The sequence below is a fragment of the Zonotrichia albicollis genome, chromosome 3 (genome assembly GCF_047830755.1).
Source record: "Zonotrichia albicollis isolate bZonAlb1 chromosome 3, bZonAlb1.hap1, whole genome shotgun sequence".
NCBI lineage: Eukaryota > Metazoa > Chordata > Aves > Passeriformes > Passerellidae > Zonotrichia > Zonotrichia albicollis.
The window spans coordinates 15,529,479-15,546,896 of NC_133821.1; the positions used below are offsets into that span (position 1 = coordinate 15,529,479).

General features: G+C 44.7%; 1 protein-coding gene across 1 annotated transcript; it reads right to left on the reverse strand.

The window, feature by feature from the left end:
• Positions 1-5,824: 5,824 nt before the first annotated feature.
• On the reverse strand, positions 5,825-11,570 carry SRP9 (signal recognition particle 9). The gene is made up of 3 exons (XM_005488484.4): positions 11,411-11,570; positions 8,798-8,866; positions 5,825-7,523 (listed from the first exon to the last, which is right to left on the reverse strand). Exons 1-3 carry the CDS (start codon positions 11,567-11,569, stop codon positions 7,404-7,406), a joined length of 348 nt encoding a protein of 115 aa, XP_005488541.2. The 5' UTR covers position 11,570; the 3' UTR covers positions 5,825-7,403.
• Positions 11,571-17,418: the final 5,848 nt, after the last annotated feature.

Consider the following 17,418-nt stretch of genomic DNA (forward strand, 5'->3'; position numbering starts at 1 on the left):
AAAATGCAACTGTGTTGTGTGCCAGGGTCACAACCCTTTATTACAGCTTCCACACAGACACTTGGCACTGTTTAACCCCAGCTGGCAGCCAAGCACCACAGTCACTCACTCACTCCCCCACCAGCAGGATCAGGGTGAGATTCAGAGGAGTACAAGTCAGAAAACTCATGGATAGAAATAAAGACATTTTAAGAGGTAAAGCAAATTATGCACATGCAAGAAAAGCAAACCAAGGAATGAATTCCCTGCTTCCCATGGGCAGGCAGGTGTTCAGGCATCTCCTGGAAGGAAAGGCTCCATCCCACAGAGCAGTTACTGGGGGATCAGTGACGCTAACATCCTCCCTTCCTGCTCCTCCCCAGCTCTATCTGCTGGCCAGGATTCCCTGGAGTAGGATGTCCCTTCGGTCAGGGGGTCAGCTGGGCTGCTCTGACCCCTCCCAGCCTCTCCCTGCTGGGTGGGCGAGGAGCAGGAAGGGCCCTGAGGATGTGTGCAAGCACTGCCCAACCACAGCAAAAACATCTCTCTGCTATCAGCCCTGCTTCCAGCACAAACCAAAACCACAGCCCCACACCAGGCACTGTACAGAAAATTACCCCAGCCAAAGCCAGCACAATGGCTATTTTAACTAATGAAAATTTGCATTTTTTCCTGTTTGGCTATTTTTTTAAATTGCATTTTTTCTGTTTGGCTATTTTAACTAATGAAGATTTGCAATCTTCTCTGTCCTCTATTTCTGACAAGAAATAATAAACACTTGAGTCCGAACATGAAACTACCTTCTCAAGCGCCTTCAATAGAGAAACCAGGAGCCCTCAGCTGACCTTTTGTGACCATCTCAGCACACCAACCAGCTGAAACACCACACCAGCAGCTCTCCAGAACATCAAGGGGTTTTCTGATGCTCTGGTGAATGGGAACAGCTCAGCTGAGGCTCAGACCCGCTGGAATCAGTGCTAGAGGCAAGGGGGACCAGCAGCCAAGGCTCTGTGGAATCCCAGCCTGCACATTCATGGCACCACCAACATCTGTGGAGGGTCAGGAGCTCTTTGCAGAGCAGCTGTTTGCTCAAACCACGGCTGCTTTTTTTGCAGGGTTTTACTCACGGGTCACCCGGCTCTGCTGTGTGAGCAAGCACAGAAGGTTTGCCTCTGGGCACAAATCAACAATCCCTGATGAAATTTGTTTATTCCTTTGGTTCCTGACCTCAGCTACATGGGAGCATTGCCACAGAAAAATGTGTTTTTTAAAAAACCCACCTATAGTAACGTAGGGAGTCCCTGATGTAGGGAATGATTGGTATCTGACTCCATCGATTCAGAATGTTGAATAATTGCTTTATTAAACTTTTATTTATACTATTTATACTATACTATATTAAAGAGCTGCTATACTATAAAGAAGGCTAAAGAAAACTCGTGACTGTCTCCAGACAGCCAGGACACAGCTTTTTCCAGTTGGTTAAGGAAACAAAACAATCTTCAGCAGAATCCAACTGACAAATCACTTCAGGTAAACAATCTTCCTAACACATTCCACATGTGTAAAAACAACAGGAGCAGCAAGTAGAGATGAGAATTGTTTTCTCTTTCTTCTACCTGTGCTTCTCCAGGAAAAAAGAGCTGACACCTAGATTATTTTCCCTTTTAATCCAACAACTGATCCCAAAGAGCCCACAATGCAGATTTTCTGAGAGTGAGAATAATGTCTCTCACTGTCTATGACTGAAAGCTCAGTTTGCCTCCCACCCCCAAATTCAAAAATCTATTTTTTTGAGGCAACTTAGAGCAAGACCCCGGATTTCACAGGACGTGTCTGAGGCATTGGTTCATCCCCTGCCTGGCTCACTCCTTCCCGAGCAGACGCCTTTGCAGAGCAGCATTTGGAGCCGCACTCGCTTTGCCAGGGCTCATTTGTCAGCGCCCGGGGCGAGCCTTTCATCTCCCGGGCACACAATGCCAGCAGGTCTGCAGCGGAGGTGGCTGCATTTACATGCATGAGCAGCCCAGTTAAAATGCATATTTCAGCTGCCTGAGCTCTCCTTTGCTCACTACCAGCCCGCACAGCCACCCAGGAGGTGTGCAGAGAGCTCAAGTCCCTCTCCAAGGAACCAGTCCTTGGAATCTTGCTGTAAACACAGCCTGTAGCTCAGGAAGGTTCTCAATAAAGGCAGGACAATGCAGATCAGTCCTTTCATACACAGAAGAACATGTCTTCTAGACAGAAAAAGAACCCAACAAGCTCACACAGCTTCCAAGGAAATTATAAAAAACCAAACCAATCTATCCCAGATCTCGCAGTATGACTGATGTCTTAAGTTCTAAAAAAATTACCAAGAATTGCCACCAAAAAGGCAGCAAAAGAATGTGAGCACAAAACCAAAACTTGCTAAACAAAGCAAAATATCTTCAGAGCTGGTCTTGATTTAAATGGAAAACACTTTCATAAATACCAGCACTACAATTTAAGAGAAACTCTATACTCTTGGTTTTGTAATCCAAATATTCCCAACAGCCAGGAACTGTCTGTTTGAGGAGTCATAATGGGTCCAGCACACTGGCTCCTGCTGGAAGACCAGAGCACTCAGGGATGGCACCCAGGGCTTAAAATGCTTTTAGAATAGCAGAGAGTAATTGCTTTCCCATCACAGGGCTCCAGGAACACACCCCTACAACCACCTTGGCACAGTGTAGGAACATAAGGACTCACCTTCATCAGGAACAAAGCTCATGTTCCACAGCATGGGCCTGGACTTGCAGGAAGGCAGTTAACTCTGCTATCGTGCCATGACCATGGTTTTATTTGCTCAGTTCCCACAGATCTCAGTGTTACATGGTCCAGTTCAAGCCCACTTTCTCCCACGAGCATTTATTCTGCTGGAGCTGGTACTGGGCACACACACATTTTGCATAACAAGCAGGGGTTAACAAAATACCATGCTTTGCATTCTGCTGAGTAACTAATCTGCTGCTAAAATACATTTAAGCATCATTCTCGTCTCAAAAATAACATTTCTGCAGACTAAAAAGCCCACATCTGTCTCCAGTCTGTAGTGACTCAAACACTTCAGCCCAGCATCAGGGTGGGGAGGTTTATCTGAAAGCCAGCCTGAAGAGTCCACTTAGACTAAAGATCTGCTTATGTGAAAGTAATGAGAGATGAAAGGCATGTTTTTATGTCATCCCCAGCAACAAAGACAATTCAACTGTTGCTTGTATTTAAATACCAGTCCTCGAACTGCCAAAGCTCTTTTTAACAGATAATATCTTTATAAACAAAAGTTGTGTTGAGTCACACAGCATCTACCCTTAAAGTAGTATTGGTATTTCAGAGGATACACCCCCATGTCTTGAAAAGCAAATCACTATTAACACAAGCAAGGAATTAGATGTAGTTCTTCATAGACTAGTCTCTCCTAAAAAAAAATAAAAGTGAAGCTCCTTTAAGACAGTTATCTAACAAAAGGACTCCTTGGATTTATTTGATCAAAACAGCTTTGCTTCAGTCAATTGGAAGGTCCCTCAGCACACAGCACTGTACAAGGAATACCAGTTTCCAACTAAGCTCTTCTCCCTAAGGACACCCACTAATGCTCACAGAATCTTCAAGGGTCTGGACTTGTGCATAATCTGCAGCCTAGGTAATAAATTTACAGAAAATAACCCACTTATTCTCTCTGTGCTTCCATTTCAGGTCCAAACTTCATTGAAGAGGTGGTTACAGTGTAATTCCTGTGAGAGGTTTGCGCTGCCCCAGGCCAGCAGTGAGAAAGCACAGGTGGGTAAGGTTACTGTGGTTCCATCCTTCTTCCAGGTGATCAAAGTGAGGGGATTCATCCTCCCTAGAGCAGAATGGACACCTAAGAATGTCACTGTTGTATTTCCTGAAAAATCCCTTTGCCTGCATTTCTCCTGGGAAGCTGAGAAGACTCAGAGAAAAAGGAAAAAAAAAAAATTTCCCATTTACTTCTCCCTGATTTGCTGCTTTGGAATGTAGTTTGGAGATTGTTTATCCAACATGTGAATTGTTTTTACTTAATGACCAAGCAAGGTCCAGCAGTGTCAGGACTCTGGAAGCAGTCACGAGTTTTAATTAGTATCTTGTTAAACCTTCTGTAAATATCCTTTCTCTATTTGTTAGTATAATTTTAATATAGCATTCTTTAATATAAAATCATAAAATAGCCTTCTAAGAACATGGAGTCAGATTCTCAATTCCTCCTTCGTCCTGAAGACCCAGCAAATACCACAGAACAACATCTAAAATTGACTTAATCCTTTAAGACCAGCCTACAGTAACAAGTGATCATCCCAGTCCTACTGACAGAAAACAGTTTCCTCACATTTGTTCCAGCAAAATGCTGAGTGTTACCCACTTTTATACTGTGTGAAGAAACTTACTGAGATGAAACATAATTCTTTTGACAAGTTAAAACATTTTTAAAAGCACCTGCTTGGCTTTGGCTCCATTTCCCATTTTGACAGACTCCAGCACAAAAGCATCCAGTTTTCCAGAACAAACCTGTCACTCCTAGAAGTTAGGTCAGGACTTTAATAGGAAAGCCTTTTTCAAAAGGCTCTCTAAAACAAAGACCTGTGATTAAACTTCTCATTTCTCACTTCTCCAGATAATTTAAAAATCTTCCTGCGCTCCAGAATACCCTTCCACAATGCATTACATATGCAGCAGCTCAGGGTTCAAACCCCTAATATTGGAAACATAAGTGACTGCATGTAAGTAGTTGAATATAAGAGAGAGCTCAGATATGAAGTGCTTTGCACAAAGAATTGAAATCAAGATGCTCAGGGAACCCAGCAGGTGAGAACCCCAGAGAAACAGAATAAATTCCATGGGTAAACTAACCCAAGTTCTTGGAGCAATAACAAGGCCCCTATCTTTTTATTAAACTGCTCTCACTAAACAGAACAATTACTGAAGATAACTAACAGGCAGCAACAAAACTGGCTGTAGCTGGGAAAAGCATCCTATCTTTTTCATCATTCCATTTTTGCACGGGTCACCTGTCTGTCACTGCACAGGCTGCCCATGCCTGACTGCAGCCTGAAACTGGAACAGCTCCTGGCTGAGAGCAGCAGTCCCTGGCAGGCTGGGCTGCCCAGTGCAGATTCAGGGACTGCGAGCTCCCCTTTGCTGCAGCAGCCACAATACACTGATTTTTAATCACAAAGCAGAGGAGACACTCGAGGAGCTGGCAACATGATGGACCAGCTCAGGGGATGTTTATTAGGGATGGGATCAGTGTACATAAGCACACAAACTCTCAGCAAGAGCATAGGCAGGAAAGAGACAAAGCTTGGATTCAGAGCTTCTCTACTGCCCCATGGACTCAGCATGGAAGTGGCTGAAATTCCAGGACTAAGTTATGAAGCATCTCTATTTTTCTGAACAAGTTTCCATACCATTTAATTTTCTTAAGCAGCAGCCTTGTAATATTTTCTTTGGCATTCTGGCTACACAGAACCACTCTAGTTTTTTCTGAGTGTATGGAGAACAAGCTTAACAACACATCACTCTTACAAAAGTGGCAATAGTATTTCCCCAGGGTTTTGGGGAAATAATTTCTGAATTTAGAAAAGTAGAAATGTATTCCCTTGCCTGTTTTGCCTGAAAGCTGCTGCTCTAATATACAGTGCTGTAATTGCTTCTCCTCTAAAACCTGCTGGGGTGTAAAGCTGAAGCCTTTCAGCCACTTGCTACACCCAGTTTCTCTACTACTTTATTGCAAATATTAGCAAAGTTATTTGGAGCACCAAAGAAAAATTTCAGTATTACAGTATCTCATGAAAGCTTAAAAATGAACAAGTCCAGCCTTCTCTCTGGCTTTATTTATATTTCAAAAGCCAATACAAAAATGTTACACACATACGAGTCACTGCTGCAGACCAGAATTTTGAGCAGTCACCAGGAATTTAGTGCTGCAGTATTTTCCAACAACGTGCAAGATTCTATGTTCAGTTGCAAGGGTACTCTAATGCAATATTCAAGCCTGGTGGGTTTTCTCCAAGCTTTTGGCAAATGTGGAAAGTCCACTGCTTCCCAGTAGCTCCATTATTTTTATGTAAGTGACAGCAGGTAGCTACCTAAATAGATTGTTTTGTTATATAAAAATGCCAGTACAAGTATGGTCCTGCTTTACTTTTGTGGCTTGGTTTAACCCCAAAAAAATCAGTTCTGAAAGCACCTAGTTATACCAATAGCCTAATTACATGAAAATGTTCCTCTGTTTTCAAGTATGCAAGACCTAGTTAAAGCAAGTATCAATTTTAGCTACTGGGTTTTCAAACAAAAAGCTTTTTTACAAGAGACAATTAAAGCTTCCATCAGGCTACCAGAGGTTACTGTGAGAAACACATCTAAGCTACAGGAGCATTGGTCTATTTCTGACAGTGGTATTTAAGTATTTATTAAGGTGTTTGCATCCATTTATCCATTTGGCTGACATCCACCTGCCACATGTAACATTTGCAATTGCAGTTAACAAGCTGCTGGAGTAAGGAATCTGGGTACTGTTCAGCTGGATATTTTCTATTAGCATAACAGGCAAGAGCTTCTAGAATTTGTCTTGCTAATATACTTCAACTCTGCCTGAAGCAAGGTTGGGGAAACAAACCCCTGCTAGTACAAAATAGTTCAAGTATGTAAAAAAGCCACTGACTGTTTTTTAGTAACAGTATTTGCACAAGCAAAAAAAAAACCTCCCAGTTTCTCACAGATCTCTAGGAATATTCAAGTGAAGTTCTGTTTTAATGTTTGAGATACAGAAGTTTAATCACTTAGCCAATAAAAGAGTTCTGCAAACTGCATTATGGATAATGTTGCACATCTTATGACTGAGTGCTGCCAGCGACAGTGGTAATACAAATTGGCAATTTCAACATTTCAGTTCAGAAAACATCTGTTATTCTAAACCCAACAGATTTATATAATGTATGTAAGTATTTATTAAACCCAGCCACCATGCTACAGTATCTGATTAACAAACCCTCTCATTTTGAGAATACACCAGCATAAAGTATGAACACAATGAAATCTATATTAAATTTTACAGTAACTTTCCAGAAGTATGCCTGTGGCCTAGCAAATTTGCATTAACATACTGTAGATTTAAAATATTTACTTGTCTTCTTAGCATACCTAACATGTAAGAATAGTTGCTTAATACCCAAAAATAAATATAAGCTTTCAATTGAAAGCACTTATTCTCCTAGATTCCCAAAGTGGAGTCTGAGGGGTGAAAATGCTTCAGACTTGCCATCAGACCACTTCAGTACATAAAAGCATCTCCTGCCCCAGTTTTTTTTTTTTTTTTTTTTTTTGTTTGCAATCCCAAAGATTTATTTCCAGTGAAATATGAGCAGAGCAGTGATTTTCTTGGCAGCCCTTCAGTCTGTTTCCATGGCAGCACTGCGGGACTCCTTGGCCACCATGAGTCGCATGAGCTGACTGTGGAATTTCTCAATCTTCTTCACGTCTTGTGCCTGGTCTGTTCTGTACAGCAAACACTGCAAGACAAAGTTGCTGATATCAGATCTCACTTCTGCTGCTTTTTATCTTGTTTGTAGCTGCTATGTATTCATTTGTGCTTGGAGCACACAAAACAAGGAGAGCATTGAAGTGTTCAGCAGTTACCAGGAGGCAGCACCAACACATCCACCCTGCTTCAGAGCACAAACATTATCTGTGTTTGCTTTTAAGCTTCTCCCTAATGCTCATGACTCCCATATTGAAAACAGGGAAACTCAGAATTTATCCTAGTTTCTTCTAGCTCCAAAAAGCTGTTGAAACTTGGGTTTTAAAGCTGCTCTTTTTTTGTGTTGTCTAAACATAGAAGCAGATTTTAAACCTGAAGTTACTTGCCAATTCTTTATATTCTGAAAGCAAGCTTATATTGCCTTTCATAGTCCTTCATGTTACACTGCCAGGGACATAAAATTCAGTATTTCCCATTGAAGGGGTTCTCCTATCCCAAGCAAAACCTGTTTTTCCAAGACAGCCCTAAATAGGGAACACAGAATCTGATTAAAATAAACAACCAAACAAACAAAACCCCCAATCACTAAAACAACCCAACCAAAATCCTGAAACCAGTCCCCATTTCACCCCACCTGGTGTAACATCCTTCTCTGACTGAAAGCAGGTAAGGTAGCCTATACCCCAGAAGAGTTTATGTTTGTGAATCACCTGACTCCAACTTCCCCAGAGGAGATTTCCACAAAATAACCCTTAAATTCTCCATTATCAGTGCCCCACACCCAACAGCTCACCCATGTCAGGCCCCACTGCCCTATCAAGAAGTGCCTTTACTGGAGTTTCACATCCATTCCAGGCACTTGACATTCCAATGCCAGACTACTTTTCCTGGAAAGAAAAATCTGACTCTTTTCCAAGTCTGAAGGCAAGAGAAGGGCAGAATACTGTGTCTGGACTGCAGAATACCAGAACAGCCTGGGCTGCAGCAAAACAACTCTTTAGCTGTAACACTGCCGTCACTCAGCCTCCTAATCACAAAGAGGGAACCTCACCTATGGCTGGAAGATTTCACCACTCTGAGCAGGTAAAAAAGACCCACTCACACCAGTAAACACCAGTTTGAAAATGCTCCTGGACTGGTCAGTGTCAATGCAGGCACAGCTACGAGGGAAGGCTGAATACAAGGTTTTAGAGAACTGTCAGGCACTCAAGGCAGTGTGCAAGAGCTCCCAAGGTGACTGACAGCAAAACTGAAGTCTGTGAGTGGCACAAGCAGCTCTGCAAGGGGAATGTGCTCTGTACTTACAGCCACATCATCTGTCACCTTGATACAGAGGTTCCCATCACAGTGTCGGTATTTGAGGACAACACGGACCTGAAATGAAAAACATTTTAGGAATTAGCACTGACAGATAACAATTCTCAGCATGTATTGAAGGGAGTGTGCCCACACTCAGACTACCCTTGACCATAATTATGTTCTGCTCCATGTTTTCAGCCCCTCTGTGGCAGTCCCCAGCTCTGGTGCTGTGGGAGCTGTAAATAATCCCACAGCCAGGGTGGTGTGGAAGTTGACCCACCACATTTCCCTGCCTTACAATCCAGGCTGGTTTTTCCAGCAGCATCAGCAAGGTTAACACTGGGCATGTTCAAAACCCCTGCAAATTCAGCAACAACAGCTGCAGAGACCCTGAGACAGGCAGGACAAACCATGAGAGTCGTGTTGAGAAGAGACATCCCTGGCTGTGTGTCACACCCCAGAAAAACCAACTGCAGGCCTGTGTTTGTAGGCTGGAAACACTTCAGAAAAGAGCAGCTCCACATGAAGACTGGAAAGTGATCAGCTGAGTGGGGCAGGCTCAACATCACCACTTTTTCTGCTGTGGTAATCATCACAGCTCTAACCCACCCTGCCCTTCTGGACCCTCACATCACCAAAGTTCTCAAAGCCACACTGGTAAAAATCCACATCCTCGGTGGCTGAGCATTAAGAGGTTCCTCCTGACCAGTTTGCAGCCTCAGCTAACATCAGAAACAAAGCAGGGTGGCCTCTGAGAGCATTCTGAACTCACACTGCAAACAGTTTTCATTGTGCTAATGGTCAATAGTGATTTGTCAACAACCTCCTTGCTACAAATACATTTTGGAATTCCTGCTCCAGAGCGGATCTCATCACAGACTGACCCTTTCTGTTTGCCAAACTGCCACCTCCTGAGCAGTGTAGGAGCACAGCTCTCTGCTGAACAGCCCCAAAAGCACAGGAGAGGCTGCCACAGGCAGCAGAACATGCTCAGTGTATCAATAACCTGCTGGAACAGCTCAGTGTATCAATAACCTGCTGGAACACACTCAATCTATCAATAACCTGCTCCTGCCAAGGCAGAACCACTCAGTACCAGGCTGCAGAACACACATCCATCTCCCACAGCTCTTCCTTCAGCTTCCCAGCAAGCCCAATTACAAAATTCCTGGGGCTAATTCTCTGCCACATTAAAGGAGAGTACTTGTGCTATGACAACAGGGCCTATATAAACCCCTCTGTAACCAAATTTACTGCCATGGACGGGAAGAGATTTCCTTTAAGGAAAGGGGAAGAGCAACTCCCAGCTGCACTGACATCCATTCTTTCATTTAATTCAATGTCACAGAGCCTAGGAAGGCCACACTGGGCAATTTTATCATCAGCAGCAATCACATATGGTGTCTCTGTGCTAATTAAAAGGCAGAGCTAATCTGCTTTAAATAATTAGGTTTAATTTAATCTTCTGAAGGTTTCTCTAGTTCCCCTATTTTTGGTGAAGAACACTAGGCCTTTTTTACTCAAGATTTCTCAGGTGTGAGTTTCACATCACATTCTTGTGATGCTTTTTAGGTGAACTACAATACTTTTCCTGAAGACTGGGATTAATTTTAATATTTGCATTTTAAAAAGTGACCAGAAAGAAGAAACAGCCAAAAACCAAGAAGTTAAGTCCTTGAGGAGTTATTCTTTAGGATGCAAACACCTTCCAGTCTGAAACATCACTGCAGGCAACAATGCAACATATTGACCTTATGAAAGGACAAATTCAAATAATATAGGTCTTAAATGCTATAAACTGATAAAATAAGCTTATAGTTGGTACGTCAGCAGAACTCTTAACCTCGGTTTCCAACACACAGGTATGAGCTCAACGTCTTTGAAGCTCAGCCCTTGAGGTTCATCCCAGCTGCCAATAACACCGCCTGTAACACCGTTCCCTAGGGATGCTCTTGGGGCTGTAAATGAGAGTTTCCTCCCGTTCCATAGAAATGGATGGTCCAATAACCTTCCTCGCAGGTGCTTTTCCCCTGTGTTCGACACTGCTGAGGCCACAGTGCCAGTGCTGTGTCCAGTTCTGGGCTTCGGGAAGGACACGGAGGAGCCGGAGGGAGCCCAGAGCAGGGCAATGGGGCTGGGGTTGTTCAGCCGGGGTAAAGGAGGCTCAGGAATGACCTTATCTCTCCCTAAACTCCCTGACAGGAAGGTGCAACCTCCACACAGCCCTAAGGTGTGCTAGGAGGGGTTTAGGGCGGGGATTAGAATAAATTTCTTCATATAAAGGGTGATTAAACATCGGAAAGGGCTGTCTAGAGAGGCGGTGGAGGCACCACATCCGGAAGCGTTCCAAAAATAAGCAGACGTGGCACTCAGGGTTATCCATGGTCTACTTAATATGGCTGATTCGGCCATAGGTTGGACTTGACGATCTCAGAAGTCTTTTCCAAGCTAAATGATTGAGACTCTGCGATTCTTGCCTCTCCCGTGGAGCCACCAGCGATCCCCCCAGCCCGACACCGCCCGCCGCCCCCGCCGGGCTGCGCGCAGCCGGAGCCGCCTCCAGATCGCCGCTCCCATGGCTGGGCCACGAACCCTCCCCTCCTGGCCAGGCTATCCCACCTTCATGGGGTCAGCGAGGTAGAGCTTCTCGGCGGCACGGGTGAACTCCTCCCAGGCCTGGAAGTGCGGCATGACCGGGCCGGCTCGGTTCCCCGCGGCCGCGGCAAGATGGCACCGGAGGCGGGCGGGCGGCAGCGCGGATGAGTCGGCGCCTCCCATTGGCCCGCGGCTCAGCGCCGCCCAATCGCGGCGCGCGTAACTCCGCGCTCCCGCCACAGCGACCCCTGCAGGCTTGGCGGGGAGGCGGCAGCAGGAGCGGGGAGAGGCGCCCGGTGGCGGCCCGGGCTGAGGACGGAGGATGACGGGTTCGAGCCCCGCCGCTGGCGGACCGCCCACCCGCCAGAGGCCGGCATCCTGCGGGGCTCTGCCAGGCCAGGTACGGGCTCTTTCCGTGATAACTTCACGCTCTGAGGCCGATGGGAGTCGGGTGGGCCAGCAAGGTGCCTTGGGGGTCCGGCGGGAGGCGAGGCCCGTGCACCTGAGGTGTTGTGTTTGCGCCGCCGGCCCTCACGGATGGAGCGATTCCCGGGTTTTGCCAGGCTGGAAAAGCTGCGTGAGGGTGGAGTTTGGCTTCGTGTGGAACAAAAGGGTGTATGGGAGCTCCTTGCTGCCTTCCCTGGTCTGCCTTGCTGAGTGGTGCTGAGGCATCGCTAAACTAAAGCTGAATGGCACGGAATAAAATGACGGAATGTTGGGGAAGTCTGCTCTTCAGTCGTGTGTGTGTGTGTGTAAAGCTTTTACGTAAAGCTGATTTAAAAATCCCCATTAAAAAGGAAATAAGCGAGGAAAAAAAGATCTGAGATTTCTGTTGGGATGTTTTTAAATCCCATTGCCTGCAATGATTTTTGTGCCTTTATAGAACAAAGCCTGTGCCAGAGACGGAGCTGAGCTGTGCTCGTGTCACACGGCTTGTGCTGCTGCAGTAACAATAAACACATAAAACTTGCAGTCTCTATTCTCTGTTTCACAGGGATTCACTGAAAACCCAAAAGCTCCTGATAATGCAGGTAATTCAGATAATTCCTGATAATTCACTGAAAACCCCAAAAGCTCCAAATTTTTCTGAACAACTCGAAACTCACCGGTGTGGCCAAACAAATAAACCAAAAGGTTTAGGGCAGATCTGCATTTGAGGGGACAAATTTAGCAGGCCGTGGCAGTCTTCACTAAAGGCACAATACGTGCAAGAGAGAATGAAGAAATGTGGCTTAGAAATAAAAGGGTGGATGGGGAGGTAAGGGGAGAAAAACTAGAATGAAATTCCCTGAGTCAGTAAAGCAGAAAATAATTGTTACTGTGGGGATCTACTCTGAAAAAGTCTACAGTGATTAGGCTGGCAAACTTCATAAATTGTGACTTGTGGGTGTTATGTGGTCTAAACAATTCTGCTAAAGGGCTTTGCACCAATGAGTGGTGGCTGTGGAGGGTGGAAAGATTTAAGGATTTTTTTCTTTTTTTCTTTCTAGAGCTGCTCACAGGGTTTAGGCACTGATGTGTCTCAGAACCCAGCTTCAGATCTACAAGAGTTGCCTTTCAGAGATGCTGAGAATCAACAGATTATCAGGTGATAGGTATATGGGCAGAGCCTAAAGCAATCATGCCAAACACAGAACATAACCTGGACAGAATGGTTCTTACTCTCCTTAAGTTTGGGTAGCTATTTATAACAGCAGAGCAGGAATTGCATTTGGTAGTGTTGTACAGACATGTAGGGGATGTAAACACATGGAAAGGAAAGGTGTGGGGAGCACAAACCCTGTAACACACATTTTACAGAGCCATCATTCACCAAATTTGGGTCCAGGTCTTCAAGTGGGACATGGGTGCACCTTCTGAAAGAGCCTCAGTAAAAAACCCCATTGTAGCAATTTTTTTTTTTCCCCATAACCTAGATGATTCCCAGGATCCATTTTAGGATGCAGCTTCTAAAACTGTTCTATAGGCACAATTTTGGAGGTGACAAACTGCAGCAGCCAGGACAAAGAGCAGAGAGGGATTTCATAACTGGCCTTGCCTCTGAGGGAGATGGGATGTGTCACAATGACAGTTCTACACAGCCTGGTACACAGCTCTGCATAACCTGCTCCTGGCTGCACATCTTCAGGGTTTTGTCATCCCTGCCACTGCCACCACCACCTATGGCCCCACATTGTGCTGCCACAGCTGTTTGTGACTCTGCACTGGGGATGGAACCAATGCTGGCATCAAAAGCAGCACCATTTTTAGCAACGCTTTTTTTATTTTACCGAGATGAGTTCGGTTTTCTAGTTTAATCTGTGCATTTGGTAATGCTGTTGTGCTGGCACAGCTGTTGAAAATGTACCTTTTTTTTGGTGGCAAGACAGAATATGGGAATTCCTACTGGTTCTGCTGGATTGCCACCAAAAATGAGGGGCTGGATATGAACCACCCCCCTGTCCCAGTTGCCCTGAAAGCAGGGCCAGTTGCTGAACTCTCCACAATTAAGAAGAGAAGCTATTTCTGAGCCCCAGGGAATGTCTGATACCTGTTGTTAGTGCACTGCTGTGCTCTGTTGTTCTCCTTTTTGCCTGGAGAACAGAACATTTTCTTGACATGTTTGGAAAGTCAGTCAGACCACTGCAGCTATTCAGCTGTAAGTTGTATTTGATGTATGTCCAAAACTGTATTTTTCAAGTGAGTTCCACTGAGTGCAGTAATAGTAGAAATCCTTCAATGGGCTTTTTGTTTGGTGAAATAAAATGAGCAGTTGTTTATCACTGTGTGGAGTGTTTGGTATGCAGCCAATAATAATTTAGTAGTTAGTAAGAATTCTGCTAAAACATACATACTTATCTTGCTTTCTTTGCTTGAGTTTCTGCTTTCTGCCATGCAAGAAATCATTCCAACGGTCTTAACAGCCCATTCCATCCCTTGCAAATGAAATGTGGAATGTGTAAAACCTCATTTACCCTTTCCTCAGTCTCTCTGTATATCCTTGCTGTATTCCCTAGACCACCTTAGATAATGTCTTTTTTTTTTTTTTTTGCTTGGGTTTAAGGCCATAAAAAGCCATGAAGCAATAATGTAAGTACTCGTGTGATGAAGACTTTTCATGTGGGTTTTCCTCAGGCCTTTTCCCCTCATCCAACCTGTATGTACATGATTAATTATCTCTCTTTGATCAAGCTCCTACACGCATTGCCACTGCAAGTTCTGCTTCGTAAAGCTGTGTTCAGGCATCTGGGTTGTGCTTTGTGCTCTCTTCAGGTTTTCATCTGGTGTCCTCCTTTGCATTAATGACAAACTGAAATAAAATCATGGAGAAAGTACTGCATTAGAGCTTAAAAGATCTTAAAATATCGTCTATGGAGATCTTACAACTCCTGCAAAGTTCATGGAAGCTGCAGCTGCTTAGCATCACTCAGGGTCAGACATTTGGTTTCCTGTTCTTCACATTAATGCTTTTATTCTATCGAAAGCAGGTGCCATATTCTTTTTTTTTTTTTTTCTTTTTTGGTAAAACTATTTTTCTCTCCTGGATCAGGAATTCAGATAAGAGTATTAAATTCATTAAAATAGTTATCAGTCACCATGACATACTACTGGTGGGTAAAACAAGCTGGTCTTCCCAGCTAAAGGAAGCTTTGTGTAGAACACTGTGCTTTATCATGCTAAATTGTGGATTAGATGGGAAACAATGGGACAAACCGATCTCAGTTATGCTGCTCTAAATCCAGAGTCATTCCATTTATTTCATTGGATTTTAAAATTTTTTTGGGATCTGTAACAGTATAATTAAGAGCAGACTTTGGTGCCGGGATGATAATCCTGTTCTTGGACCGGGAGCAACAGAAAGAGCAGTAATTCAGGTCTGAGAGAGTGCTAATGAGGAGTTGGTTACAAGGCAATTATTACTGCCAAGAGTGCTTAATGCTTAAAGGAGATACAGTTGCTTCTTTCAAAATAGCTCCAACCCAGCCCTTAGCAAAGTGAAGGAGAATCCCAGGCATTGTGATTATACATTCCATTCTTATGTGTGTACGGTCTAAAGCAGCCTGGGATTTGTACTGATGCAGACTTTAATCACGCGGGGCTATTTTTTTTTCCCCTTTGAAAGGGCGTTTATGTGCATAGGGATGCAGATAAATCTTGAATACACCGAGATTCGAGGTCTTGACTTCTCGCTGGCTCCGGAGTCTCCGTGCCCATGAGAACCGAGGCTGCAGCGGGAAGCAGTTGGTGCTGCCGGATGGGTTCTGACACGCCGCTCTGAGCCGCAGGTTTCGCTCCCCAGCTCCCCAAGGAGCACAAAGCACGCGGCTCCCTTTTAGGGGTTTGATGTTTTACGCAGCTCGGCTGAAGGTTTTGCCAGGTTGAGCCATACACAGGTAATTACATCGATGCCAGTTTATTCTGTTGGACACGAGCGTCTTACAGAGCGATTCAGGCTCGTATTGTCTTAGCAGGATAATTAAATATTGGTGACACTTGCTGGTTCATAGAGAATTCACGGCAGTTATATGGGCAGCAGGATTCCAGGGCTCTGTCCTGGTGCCTGTCACAGCTTCAGGGCAGGGTAAAACCTGGATGCCTGTTGATAAAAACGAGAGTAGGCTCCTGGTACTAAAGCGATTTCAGTGTTTATTATAAGACAAGGAAAGGCCTGAAGCAATGGGGCCCGGGCCGAGCAGGAGCGCTCCATCGAGGATGCTGCGGTGCCATCCCTGGGGCTGCTCAGCAGCGATGGCCCAGATGGAGCTGCACAATTCAGTGGGTCAGAAGTCCCTTTTTATCCTGTTTTTGTCCCTTTGGATTGGTTTCTTTTTGGATCCTTCATTTGCATGAAGGTTTAGGGCGCTTGATTGGCCCATTGTTTCGCTTGGGGGGTGGTGCACTTTACTGAGGTGTGTTATGGTATCTTGAGTACCCTATTTCTTACAACTACCCTTTGAACCCCTTTTACAAAATAATAACCAAACTAACAGTACATGCTTAACGAATTAGCAACTATTTTACAAGAGTTTCTAACCTATTTTTGACACCTGCCACTATCCTCATTCCTTTTCCTGTGAAAGGAGCACACTCCAAACATGGCCCTGATCAGGGCACACCGTGATCTACACTTGCCAGACACTTGAGCAATGACCTTGCCCAAGGCAGCATTGTTCCCTAATTTGCTTGAACATCAGAAAAGACAATGCCATTTAATATGGTTTAATCTCACTTTGTTAGGGAAAGTATGGATGTGGATGGCAACAGCCATTGCTCTGGCCAGAGAGTCATCCCTTCCTATGGCCGTGTTCTATCCTGAACAGAAGCTGCCCTTTCATTTTTGGGTGCTGTTCTGACAGTGTTCTTGTTAAGCTGCTCAGTTTTGATAGCTGGAAAGATTCATCCCTTCCTGTGAAGTGATCACTCCAGTTCCTTCAGCATAACAAGGCATTCAAATGGATGTGCTGTCATGCAGGAGACATATTAGAGAGCAGCCTCTGTGCTGTCACCACGCTGGCTGCTGAGATTTGAGAATGAAGTAGCAGCCCTCGTGATGGCCTTCAGGGAGAAGAGGAGCACATCTGGTAGCCAGCTCATGAACCAGCATTTGAGGCACTCTGGGAGCAGACAGACAGTCTCAGCATTAACTGCTCATAGATTTTGTATCACCATTACGTGAAGTTTCTGAGCCTGCTTAAGATGGGCTTAGATCATCTGCTGGCACAAGCTGCAAGCACATTGATTTCTTACATTAATCTTTAAGCAGCAAAGCTTTTTATTTGATAGGCATGACTTAAGGCTGGTTTACCTGTGCTGTTCATGCTGCCTGGCTGACGTAATTGAGTACAAAGCACCCGAAGAGGCAGGAGAGATTAGATGCTTACAGTGATACCTTCCCAAATCCTCTGGAGCTGTGTGACTGCAGCTGGGCTGGAAGGGCTTTCCGAATTTTTCAACCTGACTTCTAATTCTGAGCTACATGTCTGAGCCTGGATCAGATGGAAATTGCCTCCTCCTCCTCAGTTCAGCCTGCAGAAAGGGAGACAGAGCAGCTG

What these genes read in the sequence shown, in the direction of transcription:
- SRP9 (XM_005488484.4), bottom strand. Translation starts at nt 11,569, where the DNA reads ATGGGAGGCGCCGACTCATCCGCGCTGCCGCCCGCCCGCCTCCGGTGC. An exon ending in ACCTCGCTGACCCCATGAAG is followed by an intron (nt 8,867 to 11,410) that starts GTGGGATAGCCT and finishes TTTTCATTTCAG; the next exon opens with GTCCGTGTTGTCCTCAAATA. An exon ending in AGGTGACAGATGATGTGGCT is followed by an intron (nt 7,524 to 8,797) that starts GTAAGTACAGAG and finishes TTTGTCTTGCAG; the next exon opens with TGTTTGCTGTACAGAACAGA.